The sequence below is a fragment of the Quercus lobata genome, chromosome 12, assembly GCF_001633185.2.
Source record: "Quercus lobata isolate SW786 chromosome 12, ValleyOak3.0 Primary Assembly, whole genome shotgun sequence".
In the NCBI taxonomy this organism is placed as follows: domain Eukaryota; kingdom Viridiplantae; phylum Streptophyta; class Magnoliopsida; order Fagales; family Fagaceae; genus Quercus; species Quercus lobata.
The window spans coordinates 31,009,852-31,029,312 of NC_044915.1; the positions used below are offsets into that span (position 1 = coordinate 31,009,852).

Genomic DNA, 19,461 nt, shown 5'->3' on the forward strand with positions numbered 1-19,461 from the left:
AACCAAATGGTGAAAAACATATTTAAGAACATACACACTGAATAATTAATAAAATTGTGTCCTTTGCTTAGCAGAAATAATTAAATATCTATCAATTCACTAAAGAAAAATAGTTGTATTCTTATCTATATATATTAATTATAACAATTTACATTTTTTTTCAATGAGGTGTAAACAATAAAAAATAATTCTCAAAATATTATAACATATAATGAGTATTATATGAGCAATAGAAATAATTTATTATTAAAATTTTTATAATGAACTTATAACATATATGTGCATCACGAGAATAGTAGTGAAAATCTGACAATCGGATGGTTATAACGTGTGCTAAAACCTGTATATGAAGTGTTTCTGACATATTCTTAAAAATAAAATAAAAAATAAAAAAAGCGTTTTCTGGCTTTGAGATTTGGCAGTCTATCTATAGTATCTTAGTCTATCTATGATTAATATTCTAACTCCATTAAATTAAATTATCACTGCACAGAAATCAGAATAATTAAATATACCACACCAAATAATTATAATATGTAACTATGAAAGCTGTTTGCCACCTTCCCTATATTATTCTAATGAGCTCAAAGACTTCGACAGACAAGAAGCTATGGCATTCTAATACTTAACAAGGCCTAAGAAAACAAGAACATTCTCTCTCTCTCTCTCACAGAGTGAGTTTTTGTGTTTGTGTGCGCGAATTGTAGAAAAACTCCGGTGAAGAGTCTAAGGATGTCATCAGAAACAAGGCCTCCTGTACCACCTTTGCAATTCCGTAGGCACTCAAGTAGTCATGAAAGCAAGAATTTGAACTCACTGTCTAGCAGCCTGTTACCAGCTTTTGGAACAGTCGTGGATGAAGGATACTTGCAGCTCAAGAAATATGTTATTGCTCCCTACGATCGTAGATACAGGTGATTTTGCCTTCTTCTGTTTTTTGATTTTCTTTCACTACCCCAAGAAGTTTCTCTTCTTTGGTGCAAATTTATTATAAAAAAAAAAAAAAAAAAAGAAAAGAAAAGAAAAGAAGTGCATAGGATTAGGATGGTGTTTTCATTTTCAAATTTCAATGTCTGTAGTATAGTAATGGTTCTTTCTTGAATTATTGTGTTTATTTTTGAGTTTTGTGGAAGGAAGGAGAAAATTCCAGTCTAGAATTATTTGCATCATGTTTGTTATCTTGAAAACAAAGACTTTGTCGCTTAGTGTTGCAAAAGAGACATAGAGAAAGACAGAATTTCCAGTACAAGTTCCCTATAATGTGGTCATTGGTGGGCGGTGTTAGACTTGCTTAAACTAAGAAAAACATCAGAAATTTAAAGCCAGTATAAAAAGGTTTCTAGGTAATAATAATCCTTTAAGGAAATTGCTTTTTAGAGTTAAAATAGCCAAGACTTCAGAGTCCAGCAACGACGCCTTCTGTTTTGTTGGATCTAGTTTATGTAATATATAAGGGAAAAACAAAGAAACTGATGATAACTGGTGTTGGAATAGAAAAGAAAGATCAAAGAGTGACAGAGAAGAAGAAATTACAGAAACTGTAATAGTATTGACTTGTTTAAACTATAAAATAAAGAGTGCGCATTGAATATGACATATATATGAGTAGTATTATACAACTATACAAGTATAGACTCTATATCATCATCAGTAAGTCCAAGGGCACAGAAAATTAATTGACACCCTCTTTTTGTGTGTGTGTTGTGTTGGGTAAATGAGGTGAGTTACAATTTTAGGTGAGAGTGGGTGTGAAAACTTCTGTGAAATTTTGGGTAGTTGTAGGCTGTAGCAGAACTGGTATATAGATGTAATAAATACCTAGTAATGCAATGCAAGTATGCAACTATAGAAAAACCAATAGTACACAGGCTATTCAAAATTGGGGGCCTTACTATTCTAACAACCAGATACCTGCATGCTCTTTCTGGAAAGCTTAATCAGATGCACAAGCAATTCTACCAGCAAGAACTTGTGCATAGGATGAACTCAAGTCTCAAACCCAAGACCTCGCAAGAAGTGAGACACTCTATGTTATCGTGAACGTGGCAGTATTAGAATGTATCAATGGAATGAGATCCATATATTATGATTTATGAGAGAGAGGATACATATTTCAAATGCATAAGATACTTTCTCGACTTACTAGAGTTTTGAGTTCCATTTTACCCCCACAGTTTTTTGACAGAAAACTACATAAATTAATGGACCATTAATTTCCAAGCCAACCCCAAGTTCCAAGTTCCAACTCAACTCATGTTTAGTCACTTAATTTAGTCACAACTTTGTAAAGGGATAATTTAATTAATTGTAGTGTGATATCATATCATGCAGGTGGTGGCAGACATTTTTGGTGGTGTTAGTCATATACTCAGCATGGGCATCACCTTTTGAGCTAGCTTTCAGAAAAGTCGCAACCGGCTCACTCATGCCCGTGGATTTAGTCGTAGATGCTTTCTTTGCCACTGATATAGTCATAAATTTCTTTGTGGCTTACTTGGATAAGTCAACCTATCTCCTTGTAGATGATCACAAGAAGATCGCCCTAAGGTACCCTGCTACTCTCCTAAGTGATTTTTGGTGTTCTGATAATTAACATAAGAATAAGCTCCAATCCAAACTACTAAGAATTTATTATTAAATTTATTTATTCCTAATACAATTTTTACATCATAAACCTTAAAAAATGATGTTAATTTTTAAACATATATAAAAAAAAAAAAAAAGATTTCTTATGTTGATACGGCACTAATTACATTTATTATCATGCCAAATTATAAGCATTATGTAGTGAGATTGAAATATTATTGAAACTTCAAGTCATGATTTATAAAAAGTATTGAATTTTGTCAAATAATTTTAGAAGTTCTGTATTCTTAGTAATAGTTATAAAAAAAATGTTAATTCTAGCCAAACCACTCCCACATCAATTTTTTTTTTTTAACGATAAAAAAGTATATAATAAGAAAAAAAAGAGAAGGGCTCTAAATTATCTCCAACTTTTAAATCTAGGCTATCTAGCACTCAAGAAGGAAGAGAGGAGATAGAGATAGACCCATCCCATCACAAAAGATAGACCATCGGGCCATATTATGAGACAAAAAATTTATATTCCGAAGAACAAAAATGAAATCCCACGTCATTGTTAGTACATGCAAATGAGTAAACTAACTAGAATCAATTTGACCTCAATATGCAAATGAGTAAACTAACAAAATCAATTTGACCTTTTCATTGAGGGCAGCCATACAAGCCCACAGCAAATAGCTAACAAGATAAATATTTCCACTTATTAGTTTTTTTTTTTTTTTTTTGGTAGAACACTTCTTATTAGTTAGTTACTTTACAAGATTTGTTTCCTCTTGGTCAGATACGTCAGAAAATTATGGCTCCCCATGGACATAGCCTCAACCCTGCCCTTTCCGTTACTATACAGAATCTTCACCGGCAGAATGCATTATGGTGAGTTCTTTGGCTTCCTCAACATGCTTCGCCTCTGGCGACTTCGGCGTGTCAGTGAACTCTTCACAAGGTACATTACTCTCTTACTGTTTCCATGGACACAAATTGACAAGCTCTATTAATAAAACATCAAGCAACAAGAGCAACTTTTTATCTGATAAAGCACTTTTATATCTTTTTCCAGGCTAGAGAAAGATACACGTTTCAGCTACTTTTGGACAAGATACTGTAAGCTGATATGTGTAAGCATTCGTTTTAAATTATTGCTCCCATCTTTTTTCTTAATTATGCATACTTCACTGGAAGGAAAAAACTTCTTAACACTTCATTAAGAATTTTAAATAATTTATTACAGGTAACACTATTCGCAGTGCACTCTGCTGGGTGCTTCTATTACTGGCTTGCCATCCATCATCAATCATTAAAGAATACATGGATTGGAACAGAGGTCCAGGATTTTGAACAAAGGAGCATCTGGGTGGGCTACACCTATTCCATGTACTGGTCCCTTGTCACCCTCAGCACAGTTGGCTATGGAGACCTTCATGCAGTGAATACAGCGGAGAAGATTTTTAATATGTTTTACATGCTATTCAACATAGGCCTCACAGCTTATCTGATTGGCAATATGACAAATCTCATCGTCCACAGTGCTGCCCGAACGTTTGCCATGGTAGAGTCTACCCTGCCCTGTTTAAAGTAGATTATTTTCTTCTTCTTTTATAATTATTAATTTTATTTTAACCAATTACAGCAAATCAGCAAAGTGCAAATCCAAACACACACGTCTACTAACTTTAACCAGAAATGAAAATGAATTTATAACTTGCACTCACTAGACCAAAAGAATTGATAACAACTTTTAAAAGTACTGCTCATACATGTCTGTCCATATGAATATCAAATCATTATAAACTTCTTCTAAAAACGAGAACCTAAACATGCACACACCTCAGACTATTCCCACGGAAATAAGCCAAACAGGTTAAGCAAAACTGTTACCACATCTTGTTTTGTAAAATTGACTGGAATGCTCAATTCTCCAAATAGTGCCACCCCATATATGCATTTTGATCTAAGCAAAACAAACTATTTGACATATTTTAAACTTATACTGTCGCTTCACAGAGAGATGCCATCAATGAGATATTGCAATATGCAAGCAAGAGTAGACTCCCAGAAAACCTGAGAGAGCAAATGCTGGCACACATGCAACTAAAATTCAAGACAGCGGAGCTAAAGCAGGAAGAAGTGCTAGGGGACCTGCCCAAGGCAATAAGATCCAGCATTGCCCAGCATCTTTTCCGCAGAACTGTTGAAAATGTGTACCTATTCAATGGAGTCTCAGACGACCTCATTATACAGTTGGTAAATTTTTTTGGAGTTTATTGTGCCATGTTGATTAATAATACCTTTAGAAGTAATAATATTCTTACTGAAAATAACTTATCAATAGGAAAAGACAGGACGTAAATCAAAGATGTTAGCATGAATACTACATAACATTGAAGCTTGGTTATGACCATACCATATGTCCACAGCCTCTTATAGTAAAATCATAGAATTGGAAGTACTGCCATCATTGATACAAAATTGCAGTACTATGTAGAAAAAGTAATCTTTACTTCTTCAAAGTTGTTATTTCAGCAGTATCTGATAGCTTTTCTTCTCACAGGTGTCAGAGATGAAAGCAGAATATTTCCCACCTAAAGTGGATATTATCTTACAAAATGAAATACCAACAGATTTCTACATCTTAGTATCAGGAGCAGTGGTATATCATCTCTCTCTCCCTATCTCGTCTTCCTGCATTCTCATTCTATGCAATCTCATATACAAAATCCGAATTGTATCTGAAACTGCAGGACATGCTGACACACAAGAATGGAATGGAGCAGGTATGCTTGAGCAACTCTACATTAAATAAAATCCTGATTTACTACTCACACTGTTATTCCTACTTCTATTTAACGAATCCAGAAGATAGTGGGGAGGTAAGAGTATTGAAACTGACTTGGAAAATAAATAGTTGCACTTCTATAATAAGTTTTCAAGTGGAAAAAAATTGTCAGCAGATGACACCTCCTACCCCTTGTTAGAGCAAGGTGATGGGGGAGGTTGTGGGTTCACAACCAAGGGGAAAGAAAAGATAACGTTTAAGAAATCAACATAAATCAGTGAAAAATGGAAGACGATGGCTGTTTAACGCCAAAGTACTTGACCCAACTTATTTATCCACCATAAAGCAAAAGTATTAGTATTAGTAGTTAGTACTGAAAAAGATGGCAATAACACTACGATCACAATGTGGGAACTCTAAATTTGTAAACTTTAATACATTGGTGGTGGTGAATATGGATACTCCTGCATAGTTTAGGACTATGATTCAAAACCATCATTGCAGTCCAACATACATAGCTTAGAGAACAAGAATTGTATAAAAAAAGAAAGACAACCAAGAGGGTAACAGATTCACAGTTTAATATGTGTAGATGTAGAGCAAGACAAAAATAATTTTCCTGGAAATTCTACCACCTGTACATTCTAATCAGTACATATAGCAGTAATTTCATTCATATGACATCATAGTGAACCAAAGAATATTTAGAAAAGTAAAGAGGAAGTCACATGTTTACTTTGCACAAACCAAGAATTTTGGAAATCATCATCATGAGATCTGTTCTGCACTTGAAGCAAAGGGTGAATCAAAACTTGCAAAACATAGCATTTGACAGACTGCTGATAGCTCAAACTGTATCTACAAGAAGATGTATCCAGCCAAAATAGATGAAAGTCCACACTTTCTCAACAAAACAGACCGGTTTTACTCTTCTATACACTTCCAACAACAACCTGCAATGGAAAATTAACAAAAGTTTCAATAATTAACTGTGAATTATTTCCATAACTTGTAGAAGAGTTTCATCTCAAATATCAACATTGTACAGGCATAAGATTGAGCATAAAAAAATATATAAATTACCATATAGCAGTTATACAAATACAGCAGTGAGTTCTCTAATGATTATCCCCATCACCCCCAGAAAAAAAAAAAAAAAAAAAAAGCCTGCCCTCCCCTCATATCATAAATAAAGAAGGAAAAGATGTTGCAGGGGAGATTCTGCCATGCCTATTGCAAGACATAACACATTTTTTATGTTATTTACCAAACTCATACGAGTTTTTCAGTTTTTGTCAATACTAGGATCGGCAGACATGGCAGGAGAAATTGGGGTAATTTTCAACATCCCACAACCATTTACAGTGCGAACTAGGAGGCTGTCTCAGGTCATTAGAATCAGTCATCATGATTTCAAGCAATTGGTGCAGCCACAAAATGAAGATGGAAAGAAAATTATCTCCAACTTCATTCAGGTTTGGAAAATTGTGATCTCTTCTATTCTTAAGCTTTAATCTGACTTAGAATTTTATGAAGAAATTAAAAGAGATTAAACATCACAAAAGAAGTTATAATGAAAGTTACTTCTCACTGGAAAATGCCCGCATTGGGCCTAATGAAGTTGAAACAACTTTTAAACAAGCACATGTAATGATACTTTGATTTTGACACAGCACAAGAACCATTGTGGTTTGATAAGAAAATAAAGCAAGACCTTCTTCTTGTATGGATATTATGAGCTGGAAAAATATCATTTTCAACCAACCATGACTTTTGCATTCAAAACATAGCTAGTAGCTAAAAAATTTATTGTTTCTTTCCTTCTTGAGATTTTTATAACTCACTCTGATATCATATGTATTTGTTTATACTGATACTTTCACTCAGAATTTGAGGGGTTTGAAAAAAGAGGTGCTACAGGAAATACCATATCTAACAGAATTGCTGGGTGACATGACAACAGAGGTATATATCTTCACCTTTCAGGTAGAAATTGATAATTTCCTAGGAATATATCTTGCCTAGGATCTAAGATTACAAAGATCCAAAAACTCCTAAGTAAAATAGTGGAGGAAAAGCCCTTGTGGCTCCTGTCCAATTAAAAAAAGAATTAAGAAATAAAGACTTCAATTCAATCACTGTGAGCACATTTCCTTTTGAAGTCCAATCATTTTTCTCCATTCAAATACACCACATGAGATAAAATGGAATGGTATTCCAATTAATGCTACCCCAATGCATCCTAAAACGATTTTTCCAATACAACATGATAGTTTGATATTTTGTTTGAAATATGTAATATAGTTTGAATATGCTCAAGATATTTAATACATGCCCATATGACATATGACCTACTACTCATCTTGTCCAATACAGATAAGCCCACACAGTCCACATGATCACTTTTCTACATACATATTCACATGTCTGCAAGCATTGGATAATGATTTGAGTGAATTATTTATGTACGTATAGAGAGTCAAATATCAAGAGATATATATCTCTTCTTCTAGTATAACACAATGGCATTTCCAGTTTGCAGAAAAGTTTTTCCTCTAAAAGAGAAGATAGACCAGGTAAAATCTTTATGAAAATTATATCATTTTAACCCTTTGCTGGGAATATTTCCATAGAAAAAGTAAGAGAGCAAAGGAAGGTTGCAATGAGGGGAAAAAGGAAACCCTTAGGTTGAACAAACTTATGAACCTTGGTTCCATGCATGCCTACTTGAAAACATATTTCAGACAGATAAGAAAACTTTTATGGCACACAGACACAATATGTGTACAATGACATCCTAGATATTCACAAACATGTCATCTTCTGATCTTCTTCTCATTCATATGACATATATTTCCTGAAATGTCCAATCATTTACCTGACCTTATCATAAATTTAAGGAATGCAAGTTCTCAAATAGTAGCTAATGACAATCCCTGCATGTTCTTTGCAGCATACAGCACCAAATGAGGGCAATGAAAATCTTGAACAATTGAGTAATCAAGAAAATCCAAATGCATTAGGTAACTTGAAGCTCGTTCCTGTTTTTGGTGGTGGTGGTGGGGGGATGTGACCATATGGTACCCTATGAACCCCAAAAGTTTCAATCCAATATGGTTATATATTTTTCTTAAATAAATGGTAATATAAGAACATCTAGCAATTTGTCAACTTTAGTATGATTTGAGCTATTTTTTTCAGAAGCACAAGAAACTTCTAAAACAGTATCAAGCACATTTCCTATAAGGGTGATAGTCCATGGATGTCCTCCAAATGAAAATGCAATGAAAGACGACATGATGGGAAAGCTTATAAATCTGCCTGAATCAGTAGAAGATCTTTTCAGATTAGCAGGTATTACCATGTTTGAGATGCATACCTCCAAAAAATTCCATTTATTGGTAAGTTATGCATGCTGGCAGCGTTTGAACCCACGCCCTTACCTTCCACCCACGCTTGTGAGAGGAGGAAGTGCTGTCTGAGCCATAACTCATTGGCATGCATACCTCCAAAAGATGCTGGAAGACATGCTAAAGGACTAAAGGGCTTAACCATTACTAGATAATATGAAATATCCTTAACAAAAAGAACACAAATCCAAATTACACCTTAAATGTTTCACCAAAAAACTAGAGGAATTGCCACATAAAAAATTAAATTAAATTAATGAGATCTCGAGAGTCTATTATGGAAGGCCTACTGGTTTACTGATTTAACATGTGGCCGAATTATTTAGACAGCAAAAGTTATTACACTGATACAAGTTACTCATAAAATGGGAGTACTAATCATTCCCAGAAAAATTTAACTTTTCAACCCTTGCTCTATGTCAATTTATTGATGCGATTTTTGTATGTATAATTGAGGGAGGAATCCCCATACTGATGTATTACATTGAAACTGTCTCAAATTCTGTCAATGCAGAGAAAAAATTTGGCAAAAGGGGAAGTACAATTCTCATGGCTGATGGATCAGAAGTGGAAGAATTGAGTGCTTTAAGAGAGAATGATCACTTGTTTATCTTTTGAAGACCAAGATGATATTTAACCAAATGTCAATGCAGATAATCCTTTGCTATGGGCAAGTGATGATTTCAACCATCTTCCAAGTATTTTTGCGCATGATAGAGTCATAATAGATAACAAGGGGAAAAATGGACGTTAAGCATGAAATGTGGTGAGAATGACCTCTTATGTATAAATATTTGTCATGGAACTCATGGTATTTATGAAAATCATATATTCCGTTAAGGCACAAAGGGCTACCAGTGTAAAAATAGTAGAGCTTACAGTTTCTAATCTCTGTTGTCAAGCATGCCTAAGACAGTGTAAGCAGCTTTCTGAAATCGCTGCTTCTCTTCCTCCAAAATTCTCTTCCTCTCAAGAGCAGAATCTTTGCACTTCTCTATCTCTTCCATTATTCCAGCAGAGTTTTGATCAACTTCACTGCAGGGAGTTTGTCAAGGAAAAACAAGTAGAGATGACAAATTTTCAGCATATAGTTATTAACAAAAAGGAATAGTATACTAGTATAGAATTAACATATCCAATCCTTCATTGAGTAAACTCTTTTCTGGGTAACCAAAAGGGCAAAGATATAGCGTGTGTGTGCGCATGAGAGAGACTACAAAATGGTCAGATATTAACAACAAATGACCAAACAAAACCTGGAGAAGAAGAAGAAGCTTTGGGTTTGTTTTGCATGCAATAAAGGAGACCACAAAAAATGTTATACATAGTTAGCAAATAAGAAGCAAGGGAAGTGAGGTGGGAAAATACAAAATGTGATAAAATTATACCTGTAGAAACTATATGAATAAACTTTTTTTGTGTTGTGTCAACATTAGCGTAGTCATTGTCAAAGAATATGAAAGTGGTGATAAGTAAAGTGAGTAATTGGCTTGAAAAAGTGTGCATTGAAGTGACGAGAAGCTATATTTCTAAAATTTTATGGTACTAATTATGAACTCACTTAATCATTTTAAGCATGTTCTCCATTGCCCCTTGGAGTTGTTGTGACAAATCTGCATTCGTTAAAAGAAACACAAGGTATTAAGAAAATTCTAGGAATCTTATATTGTCATTAAAATGAGAGCAAATTGACGATGTAACTTAGAGGTTTGATTAATTCCAAACTATTATAACACGTTTCGTCATTTATCATATAAACTAGTGTAAATTCCATTCATTGAAAAAGAGAATCTTCCAAAATGTGACATGATCAACTATTTCTCAAACAAAAATAGCCTCGATTCCCTTGAATCCAACAAGGTACAACCCCTCAGGTTCACCAAATCAATAAGAATCGGATGAGTAAAATAATAGTTTGGTAAAAACGTTGTAAAAGCTAGATATACAGAAGATTATGCTTAGTTTAAATTAGTTTCAGCTTTAAAACAACACTAATTTATCAAGCATTAATGTAAAATTGGCGGGATCTTTAATATTCTTGGTGTGATAACTCTCATTTTCCAAATATGAACAAAATGCACATAAAATACAGGAAAAATGTGAGCCAGAGTTAGCTTTAGCGAATTAAAAAACTGTTTGGCGATTTTGAAAGCATTTTTGTTTCTTTTTCCTGAGCAGAACTGAAATCAACATCTGCTTTGTTATGCTTCCAAACGAGGCCTAAAAAGTCGGAGTAAATCACACAAATGAAATTACAAAATTCGAGGAATTAGAAATCGAATTCTCACCTTTTTTTTTTTGTTGGAGAAAGAATCGAATTCTCACATTAATCACATATTTCACAGCAATTAATCGAGTACATTACGAAAATTTTGAAAAAAACGTACAATAGAGATAGTTAACGCAAACAGATGCAGTGAGAATAGATTTTCTCAGATCGTAGAATGTAACAAAGATGGAGAGAGAGAGAGAGAGAGAGAGAGAGAAGAGACTGACCGTAGACGAGGGATGAGAGCTGAGATTCAGGTTCCGGAGCAGGAAGGAGTTGAACATCGGAGTGAGATGGTGAGGCCGCCATTGCTTTGCTTTGAGAGAGAGAGAGCGATTTGGGAATTATGGGCGGGAATGGATGAGAATTTGAGAGGGAAGGACGAAGGGACAGTTACGGGTGCGACTGTGCGAGTGGAGTGTATGTATATTTGAAATGACAATAAATATTTTTTATACTAGTAACTTTTTTTAGTTGAAAAACCTTTATAAATAGAGTAATGCTCCCTGGTCCACTCCCACGGTAACTTCTGCAATTTGCTCACAAGACAAGTTATAAGTGGTGGAATTGTAAACTTATCATTTTTATTCTACTATTCACAACTTGTCATGTGAGTAAATTGTAGCAAAAGTTGTGGTGGAAGTTGTGTCCCTAGCATGATTCTTAATAAATATTCTTAATTTCGGCCCACTTCGTCCCTTCAGTCAATTTTGGCCCACTTCAGTCAGCTTATTTGGTCCAATTTGGTTCATTATGGTCCAGTTCAGTTTATTTGGGCCCGCTTCAATAAAGCTCAGTCCATTTCACTCCATTGCGGTCGATTTTGGTCCTTTCAGTCTATTAGGTCCATTAGGCCTATTCAGTCCACTTCGGTCCATTTTAGTTCACTTAAGTCCATTAAAATTACTTTAGAATAATAATTTTTGGATTGTGATTTTTATTTCATTAAATTATATGTACATTTACTATTTTTAATTATTTGGGTGATAAGTGCTCTATATCACTATATGTACTTAACAGTCATGGAGTTATTGTCTAATTTTTTTTTATAGTTCTTATTTTATAATTAAGTTTTTCTAATATAGTTATTGACAATATGTATTTTCTTAAAAAATTGTGTTATTTTCTATGTTGTTATATCCTATTGGCATTCATGGTGGTTGGTAACTTAATTTTCATTTTGAATTTACATGTCATGACTAAAAATCAATTATAAATTTATCCAAAATTTTAGTATTTCAAGTTAATGTGTGTGGTAGTTAGGGTTATTTTACAATGTGTCGAGGGGGATATTGATGCCTCTATCTAAGATGTTGGGAAGCCAAGCCGAAACTTGACTATGGGCTCTTGAGATGGTACCCAAAGGCTTTCGGTGTGATGACAAAGCCTATCCAAGCAAGAAACTAAGGCTACACTTGACAAAACAGCAACAAAAAGCCCAATGAAAAAACACGTTACAATACTTAATTAGTACATTAGTGGTCCTGGTCTGATAGTTCAAGTGAAATAAAATCTCTAGCGGTAAGGGTAAAATTTCACTTAGTCCAGAAAAACAAATTTAAACGATCCAATGGTGAATGATTAAATAAATTTAGGAATGTGCTAACTCCTGGGGGTCCTTGCATGTCTTGGTTAGGGGAGTTCATTGTACTTTCAGCCATCATTACATCAATGTGAGGGAAAAGTTTGATTGTTACATATACATTATACCCTTCAACCGTAAAATAAAAAGTAAAAATTAAAGGTTCCATGGGAAGAGGGAAAAGATTAATTGGCATGGTGTGAAGGGAGAGAGGGATCCCAGCTCAGTGCAGCAAATATTAAACTAAGATTTTGGTGCGTGTGTGTTCATAAGGCATGAATGAGACAATATGGGCTGTTTTAGTGAGTGAGATGAGATTAACTTTGAGATTAAGGCTTTTTGTGAATAGTGGGAGGCATTTATGAGCTGTGTTTGTGTAAAAGTGAGGAAAGAATGTCTGAGGTTATATGAACATGGGCTTAAAGGGATGAGTAGTGAGCTTAAAGAGAGCTAAACTACTAGCAAAATGGCAAATAGACCAGTGGCTTCAGAGGGAGTAGTTGTCCTTGTGGGCTGAGATGCTTATCTTTTTATAATGGAGTTTTAGGGAAGCATTAATTAACATGAGTCCAAAAAACGTAGGGTTAATCAGAGGTGGAGAATCAGGGTTAATCTTCCTAGGATTTTTGGTCAGAAGTAGAAGGTTTGCTTAATGGGTTGCTTTGCTTCTTTGGGTAATGATGGGATTTTGCATTAAATGTCAGGATTTCTGGGGCTGAGCTTAATCAATGTGATTGGGGCGTGTATCAAGAGCAAATCATAAAGCTGCAACTGAGATTTAGACTCCCAAGAAGTAAGATTCAACAACCCAAGCTAGGTGTCAAGTTCTAAGCCTACTTCAGGGGGTTCTGTTGGAGGTCCCTTTATGCCCTCCAAACCACATGTTCCCAATTTTTTCCCCTTTAGGATGCATAGGCTTGGCACATGAATCACGTCTTGAACGTTTTTAATATTTATAGCATCAATTTGCTGGAGTTTAAATAATTTGGTTTCAGCTCCCCTTCCACTGGAGGTGTAGTCTTGAAAAAGATGATGGAGTTCCATCACCGTTTAGATTTCAGCTGATGTTACAAGCCTCGGGTACTGTTCACATCAGGTAGAGAGTGACCAAAAGTCGATGGGACAACCTCTAGTTCATCTTTAAGGACTTGGTTCTCTTGTTGTACTTTGGTTAGGGATGAACAAGGGCTGTTTTGCCTACTTTCAGTCCTTTGCTTCTTGCTGGGATCTCTTAGATTGGGCCTGTTCACCTGGGCTGGTTCCTTTGGGTCGGGTTGTGTGCACCCTACAAAATCAACAACACATGTTGCCATGGGCTTTCCTCCCTCATGGACTTTTATTAGTATATATTCTTTGGGTTTTTATAGATACTTGCAATGGGTCTTTTGGGAAATTAATTGCAATGTTTAAAACAATATGATAAGTTTTCAAAAGTACCTTCGAAAATAACCTTTACTATGATGGATTCCATATCATAAATGACGTTCATGGCTTCTAATAGTCGCATCATAATTTAAATGATAAGCTTGTGGGATCGAGCATTTTCCATGAGCGTTGGAGATATATATTATGGATGTTGTGATGCAAGTGATGACCATGTGTTTCATGCGTTATAATGTGAGAACATATTCTTCAAGATAACTCCCTGTGAGCTTTTATAAAACGATTGCCATGGTTTTTTTGCCACAGTAATACTTAAGCAATAATTATGCCATGATACTTTTCTCTTTGCCAAGTGTTAATAATATCGGGTTTTTTGATAAAATAGTGTCAATGAAAAAATGGGCTTTGGATATCATCAGTGGGAACTTGGACTTTTGATGTTGCCAATGAAAAATTGGGTTTCAAATATTGCCAATGAAAAATTGGGTTTCAAATATTGCCAATGAAAAATTGGGTTTCAAATATTGCCAATGAGGATTGGGCTTTTGGATAAATAAATTACTATGGGTTTAAATCATGGGTTTTGGTTATGGTCTTGAATTCCATTGATAAAGTTGTTTTGCCATGGATTTGAATCGTGGACTTTTCAAACCTTGCCAAGCATAAATATTCTTGGTCTTTTAGAAAAGATTAGATTTTATCTCGCTTTACTAAATAATTCGGGTTTTTTATGAGAAAGTATTGGGTCTTATAGCGTAGCCCAATTTTGTGGTAGAAAGGAGAAAGGTTGTGGGCTAGCATAGTGATAGTTGGAAAAGATATTTAAGCATGTCCAATAATACATTTGAAAGGAAAATAAATGGGTGTTATTAGGTGTAAAGAAAAGTACCCCAACATTCAGCCCCCCGAGTCACGTGTGATCGATTTCTTACTAAATATTGTAAGGACGCGATTCGTAACGAACCGTAACAGTGTTGGGTTCGCACGTAAAAAGGCCAAAACAATATCATTTGTAGAGCGTGGGTTTGAAAAGCTAGGCCTTGGTCACCAGGCGGTAGGTTTTTCGGGATATCCATACATAGTTAAGTTGTCTTCGCCCTAGGAGTCTTTCTCCTGGAGGCGGGTTGGGAGGCTCTGATTTTTGCCCATTTTTCCCAGCCACCGCTATGAATTGCTTGCTTTTCCTTTTATACTAGCCTGTGTTTTTTTATCCTTCGTCCACGTGTAGGATCGATATTCCAAGACTGATACTTGTCCCATCAGCCCATACCCAGAGTGGTTGGGGGTGGTTGTAAAAGTTAGAGAGTATGGCTCTGTCAGGTGCAGAGTATTGAATGGCAGTAAGGGCAGCTTTCCCTGATCGTTACACTTTCCAGCATACCCCTTTCTATTGGCACAGATATTTTAGATTTTTTCCCAAGTTGTTTCTATACCATTCTTGCCCTTTCTTCTTGTGAGATCTCAGACATGCCGAGGACTGAATCGTCCTCAGCTGTGTCCCAAGGTTATTTTGTATTTGTATTGCCGAGCCTGGGCCACCACCTTCCTCGGCTTAGGCCTTTGGACCCCAACAAATAAATGGGCCTAGCCCACGAATTATTGGACCCCACAAATATATATATATATATATATATATATTTTCTTTTTTGAAAAGAAAAATATTTGGATTACACGTGTGAGTGCTTTTGTTGTTACTGTCATCATTGCTATTATACATATATATGTTTATTTATTTAGATACGTATATTTTGCATATACATATAAATATATATATATATATATATTTGTGTATATATTTCGAAAAAAAAAAAAAATCTGTCATTGCTACATTTCATATAAGAGTATACATTGTTTGCTTAGTCATTTAGTTATTTGTCCTTATTGTTATCAACTCCCTTTATTATTATTATTATTATTATTACATATATATACACATATTTTTGAAAATTGGTGACCGTTTGGGGTGTTATGTGTGAACCCTTGTAAAACCTTAATACCAGGGTGGTTACTGCTACCTTCAATAACTGCAACCCCCTAGCATGTCTTTTCAAAGCTGGGTTTCACATTTCTCAGTGCAACCCAAGGAGTTAATGCTGCCCTTTCCCATTATTTTTTCAAGTCCAACAGACAGAAAAACTGAAAGAGAGAGAAAAACTAGAAAAAAATAAAAGAGAGAGAGAAGGGTTTTACCTCTTCCTTGTTTCGGCACCATCAAAAGGGAAAATAGAGACAAAATTTCTTCCTCCATATCTTCCCTTCTTGATTTTCGGCAACAGAGAGGAGTGAAAGAGAGAAAAAAAGAACTTCTCTTTATCTATATATTTTCTTACGTTTTGTGGAAAGAGAGGAAGACCCATTTTGTTCTTCCTCTGTTGTGCCTTTTCTTTGGCACTTTCATCTGTGTTTGAGAGGCTTTTATCATCAAATTGTATCCATGGCTGAAGAGGAGGAAGCGCTCATTGCCGTCGATGTCAAAATTGTGAGAAAATCACTCCTACCATTGCAAGACCCGTGGTACAACTCTTCTCCCTTATTTCCTGTGGTTCTGACTGACATCAGTGCGTCTAATGCTCCTTGTCAATGGAATATAAGGGGTGAAGCCCCTAATCCTGAAACTACATGGGTACCTTCGGCATCTAGGGTTATGGATTTGCGCCTCCAACGGAAGGAGCTTATGCCTTTACCAGTCCAATTTTGGTGTCCCAGCGGATTGATCAATAATTGGTCCAATTGGCTTGATAAGGAAATTAGGAATGACGAATTTTTTCAGGCTCTTCGCGATGCCAACATTTTTGAAGCGGTATTGATGTCTTGAGGGTGGCATGTATTTAGGGATATTATTGCATTGCGGTATTTGATTCGCCGTTGGAGCCCGGAAACCCACACTTTCTTTTTCTCTTGGGGCGAAACTACTGTCACCCTCGAAGATGATGAGGCTAAAATCAAAGAGAGACTTTACAAGGCATTCGGGGGTCGTGCAGCATCGCTCACTGGTCAAAGGGCCAGGTTTTCTTCATGGATTCTTGCATTTAAGAAATCTGGTAGTTGTGTGATTAGGAGAGCTACATTTTTGGCAATGTGGTTGAGCAGGTGCGTCTTTAGCTACTACCTTGCTCAGTTCATCAAACCCTTCACCTTTCGTCTCGCCATAAAGCTTTCCCAAGGTATGTCCTTACCATTAGGTGCTTTATTTTTAGGTTGCCTTCACTCGAAATTAGACCAACTTCATTATAATGAACTAACTGGTTCTCCGTACCATATTGTTGATATTGGGGTAAGCATAGTGATGTTGCAAGCTTTTGTTTTGGAACATTCAAAAATGTACCTTAATGTAGGAAAGAGCGTAAGTGAAATTCGTGACACTAAGAGAGCGATTTCGATTGGAATTATTGATGGTGAGGAGAGATTTTTAGGGTTTGAGCATGGCCTTCCTTTATTGATGAAGTGGATGGCTTTAAAGGTATGGGGTTTGCCATCAATTTGTTTGTTAGACATTGCTTCTAATTTTATTTGAAGGCCTTATGCTTATCATGCTGAGGGCTTTTTTTCTCCTTCGCCATTTCCGTGTGCTAGGCCTAATTCTCAAGTGTTCAACTTAAGGGATGATAGCAAGGTTTTGAATTTTTTGCCCATTACTTCCCCATTGTCAATCCCTTGCCTCAATAGTTGGGCTTTTATCCTTGTGAAATACAATCCTCATAAAGTGTCACGCCAATTCGGGCTCGACCAAGATGTGCCTATAATTAATGATATGGAGTATGATATTCGAGAGGCAATGAGGCCTTTGCTTCATGATTCGACCATAGATTATTGGTGTGAGAGGGAGGTGATGTGTTGATCCCATGTAGGCGAAGGGAAGGTCGTGTCACTCGGAATATGTGCATTTACTGGCGGAAGGTAATGAACAACTTGGTTGCCTTTGTTGCTAGTCGAGAGCACGAAAGGGTGGTGATTGGCCCTCCAAGGGCTAATATGCCTCCTAACTGGTGCTTGGTTCCAAATACCTGGGCTGTTTGTTCATGGGCAGCTAGGCAGAAAATAAGTTTCGCCAAATGGCATGCTGACCTTGATGGTTGGGTCGTCTATGGTGACAACGTTCCAGAAGAATGGAGGAGCCAAAATAAAATAGTGGTAACCCCTGAACTCAAAACAGAAGAGTGTAGGACACCAAGTAAAAGGGCTCGAAGTGGAGCTCCTCCGGCTGGAAGTGTTTCTAGGAGGACAAGGTCTAGGGTAGAACATGATGTTGGCAACAATAAGAAAGATAAATCCAAGTCTACGGTGATCGAGTTGTATGATTCTCCGGTTCGGGATACAAGTCTTTCCCTCACACCCCCTCCGGTAGAGGCTGTTGAGTTTCCATTAGCGCCGACTACTGAGGCTGTTTCTTCCTTGAGCCTAGATCTTGAGGGGAGAACATATAGGAGAAAAACTACTACTAGAAAAACTACTACTCATAGGGCAAAAGTTGCCAGACTTGATGTTGAGAGCTCATCCGGAGAGGTAAATCCTTAACCTTTAAACTCTTCTTCTTTTCTTCCCTTTTTCTTTTGTTATAATTATATTATTTCTTATTTCTCTTTTCATACTGACATATCTTCTTTTTACTGTCAACTGCTTCATCAGTCTAGTGACAGTGATAGAACCTGCTCTAAAGATTGCAGAGGTGATTTCATGGACACCACCATGGATTCTGTTAACCTTCTGCTACTTGCTTCTTTATCCTCCTATGTTTCTGCTGCGGCTGACGGCGTTTCTATCATAGGTAATGTTCCTAATTCTTCAATGGTACATGTGGAAACTGTGGAAATTGATGAGGTTGGGGTTGCCGTTGACCCTTTGTCAACACCTAGCAGTGTTGCTGATGTTAGTGTAGTTGAAAGAGAAGCCGGTGTACCTCTTGAGGAAGTTGCTGATGGTGGCGCAATTGGAGGGAGTGCTACTGATCCCTTGCTGCCACCTGAGGGAGTTGCTGGTGGGGCCGGAGAAAACACTATAATCGAACCTTCCATGCCCACATCTGACCTTGATCCTCTCAAGAGCAAAAAAAACACAGATACGACTTCTATTGTCCATGCTTCAGTCATATCTAAAGACTTATGTTGGGCTTGCCTGATGAAAAAAAAAAAAAAACTTCCTTTCCCTTCCTCTCTCTTTGTTTTTTTTTTTTTTTTTTTAATTATTTATTTATTTTTAAAAGGAAGCAAAAAAAAAAAAAAACATTAACTCTGCCAATCTTGTCTGACAGTTGTGGAAGGGGAGCCATCAAGTGCCACATTTCAAGGGGTTAATGTGTAAGATTTCACGAAGATGTTCGATCAAGAGAGAGAGAACAACAAATCTGCCAAGGATTTCTACACATTTTCAGGAATCACAGTGAAATTTCAGCAGTTTGATGTCCCTGCTGAAGGTCTGCCGTTGTTGGAGAAGATGTTGTCAAAGCATCCAAATTTTGTGT

The 19,461-nt window shown here is 36.2% G+C and overlaps 2 protein-coding genes across 2 annotated transcripts; one reads left to right on the forward strand and one right to left on the reverse strand.

Moving 5' to 3' along the window:
* Window positions 1–592: 592 nt before the first annotated feature.
* LOC115970730 (potassium channel KAT3) lies at window positions 593–9,640 on the forward strand. Its single transcript, XM_031090327.1, has 13 exons — window positions 593–914; window positions 2,332–2,547; window positions 3,368–3,529; window positions 3,644–3,701; window positions 3,815–4,132; window positions 4,588–4,827; window positions 5,135–5,233; window positions 5,325–5,357; window positions 6,649–6,834; window positions 7,247–7,324; window positions 8,313–8,382; window positions 8,561–8,713; window positions 9,284–9,640. Exons 1-13 carry the CDS (start codon window positions 733–735, stop codon window positions 9,385–9,387), a joined length of 1,899 nt encoding a protein of 632 aa, XP_030946187.1. The 5' UTR covers window positions 593–732; the 3' UTR covers window positions 9,388–9,640.
* LOC115970731 lies at window positions 6,287–11,467 on the reverse strand. The gene is made up of 4 exons (XM_031090328.1): window positions 11,266–11,467; window positions 10,331–10,382; window positions 9,649–9,804; window positions 6,287–6,312 (listed from the first exon to the last, which is right to left on the reverse strand). Exons 1-3 carry the CDS (start codon window positions 11,345–11,347, stop codon window positions 9,654–9,656), a joined length of 285 nt encoding a protein of 94 aa, XP_030946188.1. The 5' UTR covers window positions 11,348–11,467; the 3' UTR covers window positions 6,287–6,312; window positions 9,649–9,653.
* Window positions 11,468–19,461: the final 7,994 nt, after the last annotated feature.